Raw genomic sequence first — 10,174 nt, forward strand, 5'->3', positions numbered from 1 at the left:
GGATAATATTATAGCCCATATGTCCACCACCTCAAAAAGGGTCGTCTTCATCACCCCCTCGGCATTTGTGGGAAGAAAGATCTCTCCTCGAATTTTCACACTTGCCGGGTTGAACCCGGCGAGGAGTTTTGTGGCCGCGATCAGTTCTCCTATCGATAGAGAATCTATCCATCGACCGAAAACTTCTACCGCATCCTTCGGCCTGCTCATAAGGCAAAAATCGTCCCCTTGAAGACCGCTAATCTGTGTCAAAATCATCCTTTAATTTCTCTTTATTCTTTTCCCAGTCTCGTCCTTTAGTTGATGCCGGAAAGCCGAGCTGGTCATCTTCAATTCTTACTTTTGACTTGTACCGGTTGTGGACATCCGCCCATGTTGTTACCTGAAACTCGAGCAGACTTTCTTTTAATTTTTAGGAAGCATCATAACTTCTCAGATTCAACCCTTTAGTAAATGCTTCAGTTGCCCATTCGTCTCGCACAGCCGAGAGCAGCATCTTTTCTTTCTGGAATCGGGTTACAAACTTCCGCAATAATTCAAACTCTCCTTGTGCAATCCTGAATATGTTGGCCTTTCGAGCTTGTACCTTTCTGGGCCCAGCATGGGCCTTAATGAAAGAATTCGTGAGTATCTCAAAGGAATCTATGGAATGCTCGGGCAAGAGTGAATACCACGCCAGGGCCCCCTTATGAGGGTCTCTCCGAATTTCTTTATTAAGACTGACTCAATCTCGTGGGGAGCCAAATTGTTTCCCTTCACCGCTATTGTATAGGTGGTGACATGATCTTGAGGATCTGAAGTCTCATCATACTTCGGCACGTCTGGCATTTTGAACCTCTTCAAGATCAACTCTGGTGTCGCGCTTGATTTGAATGGCAGTTGGGTGTACTTCTTTGAATCCGGTCCTTTCAATACTGGTGGTGCGCCTGGAATTTGATCCATTCGGGCGTTTATTTCCCTCATGAACCGCTTGAGTTCAGTTTTAAAATGATCAATCTCATTGTTGTTACCGAATCCGCTACCGTTCCCCCGGGCCCTGTCAAAGCCGACTTCACCCCTCAGGATGTTATTATCGACCCTCTGCGTTGTTTGATTTGCGGGAGCACCGGGAGGAACTGACCTTGTCCATTTGCGTTGTTGGAAGCACCCGACAACGCCTGCCTTAATTCCGCCATGACCTGATCCTGTCACGAGAGATGGCCCATAATGGCCCTTTGTTGTTCCCTCAGGATCCTTACTATTTCAACAACATGCTCGTCTTCAGCATCATCAGGAGTTGTCTCTAGAACATGTCATGGATATTGCCCGTCGTGAACCGGCGTGGCCTCACCCCCTTTGTTGCGGGTATCGCTGATGGAATCTTCATGCTGAGGCTGATTTCCTTGGGCCTCAATGTTGCGTGCGATGTTGACATCATTATCTGCCATTTTTGATGATTTTTGCTAAGAACAAAATATCAAACAAGTTAGTAATAGATGCACGGATCAATTCAATTACATAACTGTCTATGCCCCGCGTTGGGCGCCAAACTGTTTACCCGTAAAATGGTACAGTTGAATTTATACGTAGTTTATAGACAAGTGAAGCGATTTGATCCTAAAATAATGAATGAATTGGACAAAAAAATATAAGACTTAGCGCCAAAATCGAGATAAGATAATAAAGATCTTGAGCCTGGGAACAAAGCTTCTGGAGGCAGTAAGAGCAATATAAGTAAGCAAGAAAGTAAAATATTATTGAACTTTTAACAAAGTATAGTGTAGGCTTGCTAAAAAATTCGTGTCCTTTACAATGATGGTAGAGCTCACTATTTATAGTTGCACCTAGGGAACAAGGTCCTAGGATCAAGCCCCTCTTAAATGACAATTATGAGGGCCATTGAAGAATATGTAACGGTAGGCAGTGGATGTCATATTATCTGTAACAGACTGTTCACTTAATGCTATAGAATATTCTTCATTAAATGCTACCGGGTGGTAGACATTTATTTTGTCTTTATGAATATCATTCTCTCAGATAACAAGCGAAATTATTACCTTCGGGCCCGACTGTCTTCTGTTTTCGGCTCCACGTGTCGCTTTCTCATGTGATCCTTAAATATGACCATATTTTACCCTATACAATAATATTATTTATTTAAAAGATACTTACTACTTTTAAGATATTATTTATTAATTTATAATTATTTAATATATTTCGATAGGTAAATCTAAAAAATATTTATTTAACTATGTAATTATACTTGTCTAATTAAACATGATACTGAAAATTACATTGTAATTATATTATAGCAAAGAAACAAATTATTGTAATTACTATATTATGTAATTATTAGGGTATAAAGTTACTAGTTACTAGGATAGTAATTACACAACCAAGTTATTACACATGGCTTTCTGAACACCCTTTGTCTGCGATAAGAGCCTTTAGAATTGTCTTTTTATTTTTAATTTTAATAACCCACGTGTCAATCAGACAATTACATACACGACAATGAACAGACGTGTAATTTGACGTTGTAACTGTCACTTTATTAACGTTTGTTTTGTAGTTTTGTAAGGTTAAGAACTCTTCCCGATTTTAACGCCGTTATTTATCTTCGGTTCTCCGTTAGCCACTGAACTTATATCAACATTATACTACTCCTTGTTTCTAAAGGACAAAAAAAATTGAGGTAGTAATGGTAGAACAAAAAGTGCCCAAATAAAGGAATATGTTGATGCCGCGTAGGACGAACATGGTATCTTGCGTGGCATGTGATGCAAACCATTGCCACTTATTTTTGTAAGGGCCCGTAATTTTTACTTTTCCTCGAAATTTGACCATAAAAATTTTAAATTTCACTTAAAGTTGAATTTTAAAATTTTTCGAAAATAAAAACTCAAAGAAATTATTTTTCAAAATTTTCACTTCAAATCACTTGCAAATATTAAAAAATAGTTCCAAATTGTATTCATGTCCAAAACCCAAATCTAATTTTCAAATACCATTTTTAATTTTTAAAAAAAATTATTTTTTTCCGAAATTTCACAATTCTTATATCCAAACGCCCACTTAATAACTTGAAAACATATACTCCGTATTATAGTCCGATTTTAATTCATAGAAATAACTATTCGTGAAATGATTAATTGCATGTGTTTCTCTTGAATTTTATCTATAATAATTTTTATTTCTCTTGAATTTTAGTGTAATTAATTTTTCACTTTGCTATTCTTGTCTGCTCTTTTATTAACTATGAAAAAGAAAAGTAAAACTAGCTAAGATCTGTAGGTACGTACTCAAAATATGTTATAGCTTCAAGCATTAATTCACTTTCATTTAAATAAACATTAGACTTACCCTTTTGTAGATTTAAATACTTTATTACTTTGGTATCTAGATAGTTTGATGCTTGATTAATTAGGAAATTATTTAACTATGATGACAATCAAAGTTACCCAGAAGATAACCATTACTTACAAAATTACAATTTAAATCGTAATTACGCATATCATCAGTTCATTTATATTTACTATTTTTTGGGTACCACATAATTATATTAGTATTATTAAAATATGTGTTGGGATAGATATGATCTCTTTACTTTTAAGTAAAGATATGAGTTCGAACCCAAAAAATAAAAAAAATTCATTATTCGGAACACTCTCCTCTTAAATGAATTAAAGCGGTGTGGATCTGAATTAATTGGAGCAGTAGGTTCTGAGTACCACACACATATATATATATATATATATATATATATATATATATATATATATAAATTAAAAATTAACCCCACACTTTATACGAAAATAAAATGAAAAGTTTCTCTGCTCCAATTTTATCGGACACTTGAAGGACAATTTAAAAGACACAAAAAAAGCTTTAAAAAGAAAATTCGCTCATCCAACATTTTATTTGATCGTGTATAAACCAACCAAAACCAACCGATCCGTCTGTCCGTCCACGTGGCATCATCTTCCAAACTAGCAGAATTCATATGGGCCCACCATTTGGCAAAGAACCGGTCTTTTGGTAGTTTTTTCACCAATGACCTGCTATTGCCAGTGTACTTACCGGTATTTACCGATTGTTCCAGTCATCGGTGTCAAAGTGTATAAAAAACTGGGGTTTTAGGCAATGTTTAGGTGGTTTTCAGAGGGTTTTTGGGCCATGAAAGAATTAATTGGTTGAAGAATTATTTTATTTTATTTTTTTTGCTTTTCACAATATTTGGTTACCAAGTAAGTGGGAAAAAATTCATAATTATGTGATATTTTTGAATTCTTGATTTTCTTTTTTAGTTTTGGCTGTTGAATTTTCCTGCCATTTTCATTTCTTGCATTTTGTTTTTTGCATTTAAATATTGTAAGAATAACTATTTCATGGGAAATTGTGGGATTATGAAGGGAATTATTGTGGATTTTCTGCAATATGACATATTACAGAGTTTTTTTTTAATATTTGGAAATCAAGATTTTTGTTTTCTGTTTGGCTGTTGAATTTTTCTGCCATTTTCATTTGTTGCATTTAAATTTTGTAAGAACATGTATTACATGGTGAATTCTTGATGAAAAATATGTCTGTTTTAAGGTGATGTGATTCATTTGTTTCATTGCACAATTTTCATAAAGTTCCAATCTTTGTTCAACACTCATTTTTGGTAAGAATGCTTATTTTATGGGTTTTGAGGGGGGAATTATGATGAAAATTTGGTTGGTTTAAGGTGATGTGATCTATTTCTTTGTTCTTTGATTGCATAATTTGCATAAAGTTCCAATCTTTGGTTCATAGCCTTTGTTGGGTTTGAGAGTGCACTGGGTAAAATTTCAAGAATACTTCACCTTAAAGCTTTTCCCTTTCTTCTAACTTCTTTTCAGAATTTGGTCCTCAAAAAGCTTTTCTGTTTCTTCTGTGAAAATCAGGGTGTGTCTTAGATTATATCTATTGATCTTTGTCCAATGAATTCTGGATTTCCTAGGTTGGGTATATCATATTTCTAAATTCTTTTTCCTTAATTTTCCCTCCAATCTTTGATTTTGGGGTTTTGGTGTGTTGGGATTCATGGATTTCCTTTGAGGTGCTATCTGTGCGGATATTCTTTATGAGGGGTTTTGGCCCCCCTTTTTTATCTATTTCATTTAGATTTGCATAATTTACTTTCCCCTCATGAGAAAATGGCTTCTTTCCTCCTCTATTCTTTTTCCTTTTCTTCTATTTAAAAACCAACCGGCTTCTTTTCCTCCTCTACCAGAAGTGGTTTAAGAGTTTAATCATTACTTCTAAGACTTCTCATCAAACATGTCATGTTGGAAGTACATTAACGCTTTTTTTCTTTCAATCGAAACATATTTCTTTTTTCTTTCAATCTAAACATATTTCTTTCTGTCATAATGAAGGTGAAACTTACTTTGTGTATTTAATGCGTGGAAAAGCTTGAACCCGAAATTGGAGGGAATAGCTTTTTCTTGAATTATGAAATCAAGATCAGAACTTTTCTTGTATGTTTTCAGCCCTCATAGTTAAAATTTTACGCTTTCACTTGAAATTTACCTGTAGTTGTTCGGCCCCCATATTTAAAATTTTACGCTTTCAGTTGAAATTTACCTTTAGTTGAAAGGATATTGTGACAGTTATAGTTATGATTAAAAATCTAAGATTGATCGACTTTCTTTGTGCTTTGATGCATTCTGTTGTGTTTCCTTTTTTATTCCCTGATTTTCTTTATACCATTGTGCTTAACTTCCAATACTTTTACTTCATGATTTGTGATCTGGCAGGTTTCTTCTTTAGATTAGTTGGAATACTTGGCACGCTTGACCGATGATGTATAGATATAAGGTTTTTATACTGTAAAGTTGATCAAAGGCTGCTGTGTTATTTGAATGTTTAGTCCTATGGTTTCTGAGATATGGTGTTGCATAAGAGGTTAGATTATGGATTTAATGGCTATCAGGTCCCTCCTATTCCTCGAGCTACCAGATCAGCTAGGGTAACATAACCTCACTTTTCAAATGAAATTATTTTGCCTTACGATTTTTCGGCTTGATGGACTCATTCTAATCTTATTTCACTGTCAATCTTTTTAGGGAAGAGGCAATATTAGGAAGAAATCTGATGGCAATGAAATGTGTGCTTTTGACTTGTTGACTACTGTAGCCGGGAAGTTACTGCTGGAAGGAGAAAGCACTCCAAATTCTACTAAGACCGTTAAAGAGGATGAAGATACATCTTTAAAGGAAAAATTTTATAATGAAGGTATTCGAGAGCGGGGGTTCTTCATTTCTCCGATTGTCTCAGAAGCTCCTGTTGTAAATCATTGTTTAAGCAAGTCGAAGGATACGTTATCTGGACCAGCATCTGTAATTACAAGTTCTGATTGCTCGGAGAAGTTGGATTCTGCAGAGCAATTCATAAATTGTGAAAGCAAAAATGAAACCGGGAACTGTTCTACTAGGGCGGAGCATGAGGCATCTGGTTCTGGAGATTTTTCTAGTTGTACATTAGGCGCTGAAAGTAAAAAACATATGAAAATTGATGTGTCAAATAATGCAAAGATTTTCAGCTCAGAGTTTCTTGATCTTTGGGATAGGAAACCTACAAATCTTGTTGCTTCGGACAACACTGTAAAATTATCTCTTTCTACTGACCCTGATCCTTTTGGGTCATTTCCGGTGATCCGGAATGATGTAAAGTTAGCTACCAAAGATGATGACGAAAATTCTTGTGGGTGCGCTCAACCTAGCACCAGAAATAAGGCCTTCAGGCCAACACCACGTGTCGGAGATTTTAGGATGAGGAAGTTAAGGGACGTAAATCCTAAATTTGAATATAAGGGACATGTCAATGTTGGTGAGTGTTTTTTCTTTTTAATTGTTTTTTAAGTTCTGATCTTCAGTTTTAACTTGCTGGAATTTGACATATCGAGAATCTCTGCAGATAGTGAAACAGGGCATGCATACCAGAACAGGTCTCAGAGGGATTTTCCTTTCAAGAAAAGAAAGCTCTATTATTGTAACTCGTTTTCTAATTCTGATGGAGGGAGTAGTGATAGAATATGTAGTTCTCCAACAAAAGACATAAATAGAGATGCCGCCGGTTATAGTCTAGCATCTTCAGGAGGTATGTTGTTCTCTTTTGAAATCTTTGCCTACATTAATAGACATGCACATAAATCATATTCATTAATTGCACATGTCGACTTTCTGACAGCCTGTGCAGTCGCTGGGACATCAATCTCCAGAGGAGCTCGTTCATCATTCAGGTCTAGCGATTCCCATGGTGAGAAGGCATTCTTTGGAATAATCAATGATTCTTTTGTATTCCTTGGTGTTTTTCTTATTGTAGAATTTCTGATTATACAAAGATGTTTTTTCCTCAGTGAAGCTCAAGATCAAGTCTTTCAGAGTTCCTGAGCTTTTTGTTGAGATTCCGGAAAATGCAACGGTTGGTTCTTTAAAGGTATGTACAAGCATTAATTCACCTAAATAAGGTTTTATTTCAGTACTGCAGCATCTTGTTTTTTCCAGATTTCCAACATAGAAATTCACTCTTTCATATTCTGCAGAGGACCGTAATGGAAGCAGTGACTGCAATACTTGGCGGTGGGCTGCACATTGGTGTAATTTTTCAGGGTAAGAAGGTTAGAGATGACAACAAAACCTTATTGCAGGCTGGAATTTCACATGATGACAAACTTGATGCTTTGGGTTTTACCCTGGAGCCTAAGCACTCTCGAGCTTCCTCAACTCTAGGTCCAGAAAGCCATTCTCATGTACTTCCTTGTGACACACCTCAACCACTAACAAGGTATTTCATATGCTCAATGAACTCCGATTGGCGTTAGTTACATTGTGGTCTTAAGTTTCGGTCTTTCACTAGTTTAATTTGGTATTCAATTAGCTGTAGGATTGTGATTCTATGAGGCTGGTGCCGGTTTCAGTTTACCAATGAGTTATATTTGCAAATGTATACATGCCGTAATTATGTAGTTAAAATCTCCAACTGCTTTCTATATCTGCTGTCGTTTTTTTGTGGAAACTGCCAGGTAGTTATTGTGGAGTCTTTAGTTTTTTAATCCAAGTTGGAAACACGGTTAAATTTGTTAGAGAACTTTTAATACTATTACTATTATTTATTTATTCATTATTATTACTATTATCTATATATATTTTAACTTATTTTCACCACTACTATATTTTTTTTTTTTTTTGGCATGATGATGTTATGAGTGAGCTTAAAGAAAGAAGTGAGGATTCATATCGCGGACCTCAACTCTGTTTGGGACTGAGGCGTAGTTGTTGATTTTGGAAACATAGTCACTAAAACTGTCTAGAATCAAAAGTGTTGATTATTTTGTCCAATACTTCGTAACAGGGGCCCGCCTACTCCTGCTGTAATTTGTAATGGCATACGACAGGGAACATATAATGCCTTCTCAGATCATCCGGAAACAAATCTGAGTAACTTCATTGAAAGCGATCATGATTCAGCTCCATCCCCTCCTGATGCCTCACTGGAGAAAGATGCTGCAGATTCAAGAGCATTGGTTCCAGTTGCTGCAGTGAATGCAGAAGCTTTGGATGTAGTTCCAATGCGAAAGCCCAAGCGATCTGAAACCGCACAACGTCGCATCCGCAGACCGTTTTCTGTTTATGAAGTGGAAGCACTTGTTCAAGCTGTTGAGAAGCTTGGAACTGGAAGGTATACTTATTAAAACCACATCTCTGAACTGTGTAGAGCACACAGCAGCATAAATGAGTTATACTCACTTAAGTTGTTATCATCTGAACAGTTGTATGGAAATGCTGACTTTAATAATCCTATGTCCCCTTTCTGTAATAACTTTATAGGTGGCGTGATGTCAAAATGCGAGCTTTTGATAATGCCAAACACAGAACCTATGTCGATTTAAAGGTACAAAACTGCAGTTCTCTTGCATCTCGACTACTCTTAATATTTTCCCACCAGTTTCTATCTCAGGCTTCTTTTCTCACTTAGCTAGTTATTTTTTCCACATTTAAAAATGTGAATTGTGAGGAATCTTGGGGCTCGGTCTGCTTGGTCTCAATTAAACCTCAACGTGACTCGGCTTCGCTTAGTCAAAGCTCAGGCTCGGTCGAGCTGGCTTGATTAGTCGTGCAATTTTGTTTTGAAAATTAAGTTTGTTCCTTATGTTTAATATAGTTCGTGCTCATGATTCTTTAGGACAAATGGAAAACACTGGTGCACACAGCAAGAATATCTCCTCAACAAAGGAGAGGTGAGCCTGTGCCTCAGGAACTTCTTGATAGGGTACTCATTGCTCATGCTTACTGGTCCCAAAAACAAGCTAAGCAACATATGAAACATCAATCCGAGACGCGTCTTTTGCTTTAAAGAAGGTTGTAAAGGATAAACTGGCTGCAGAAACTGGAGAAAGATAAGTAAGTAGATGGGGTTTGGAGAATTTTTTTGATTTGTTAATAATAATATTTTGTAAGTGTAAAGGTTATAACCAGGGGAAGTAAATTAGTTAAATTACATTTAGCAAGGAAGTTGGGGTTGGTACTTGTACATGTTTGAAAATAAAGTGCTCGCTAACACAAATTTTTGTATGGGGGTTTTGTAATTTTGCTTAAATTGTTGGGTTTTTTTACAAGAAATTCTTATCTTGGCAATTGTAGTTTATTGTTCAATTTGTGTAATAGAAAGGGAGAAAATTGATGTAGTTGTTTTGTAGTGGCCTATTTGATTGTATAAACTTGGTTTCAGTTTCTTGTAGTGAATCTCCACTTCTTTTACATAAAAAAATTTCAATTCAAGACTACATTTTTATTTTTTAGACAGATGAATCTTCTTTAGGTTCATTTTCTGTACTTTTAATACTACTGTTTCTGAGGTGCTATTATAGTGCAAGTAATATGACTGCAATTGTTATACATTTGGTAGGTTGATTCTCCCTCCTTTCCCCCACCCCAAGAAAAAAGAAGGTTCCAAGTTATTTATATTGACATTGCAAAGTTTTTTTAACGAACTATTCCGAGTGAGTGGCTATCGACACAACATAGGCTCTTAGTAATGGACCTGGAGATTAAGAGAAAGAGGAAGAAAAGAGCGGCGTATGGTCAACCCAAGATCAAGTGGGGAACTTTGACTAAGGACAAAGCTCATGAGTTGTGGGAAAAGTTGGTGGCTATGGGGACTTGGAGGA

At 36.0% G+C, this 10,174-nt stretch overlaps 1 protein-coding gene across 2 annotated transcripts; it reads left to right on the top strand.

The window, feature by feature from the left end:
- The first annotated feature begins 4,068 nt into the window (after positions 1–4,068).
- On the top strand, positions 4,069–9,809 carry LOC104119882 (telomere repeat-binding protein 5). 2 transcript variants are annotated; one of them, XM_009631489.4, is made up of 10 exons: positions 4,069–4,226; positions 5,763–5,974; positions 6,072–6,834; positions 6,922–7,104; positions 7,195–7,263; positions 7,364–7,443; positions 7,550–7,791; positions 8,359–8,685; positions 8,835–8,898; positions 9,190–9,809. In XM_009631489.4, the coding sequence occupies exons 2-10, from the start codon at positions 5,894–5,896 to the stop codon at positions 9,358–9,360; spliced, it is 1,980 nt and encodes a 659-aa protein (XP_009629784.1). In that variant the 5' UTR covers positions 4,069–4,226; positions 5,763–5,893; the 3' UTR covers positions 9,361–9,809. The 2 variants fall into 2 exon arrangements, with proteins under 2 accessions (XP_009629784.1, XP_009629792.1); XM_009631497.4 differs by lacking the exon at positions 4,069–4,226 and adding an exon at positions 4,318–5,483.
- Positions 9,810–10,174: the final 365 nt, after the last annotated feature.

Source organism: Nicotiana tomentosiformis, chromosome 2 (assembly GCF_000390325.3).
Source record: "Nicotiana tomentosiformis chromosome 2, ASM39032v3, whole genome shotgun sequence".
NCBI lineage: Eukaryota > Viridiplantae > Streptophyta > Magnoliopsida > Solanales > Solanaceae > Nicotiana > Nicotiana tomentosiformis.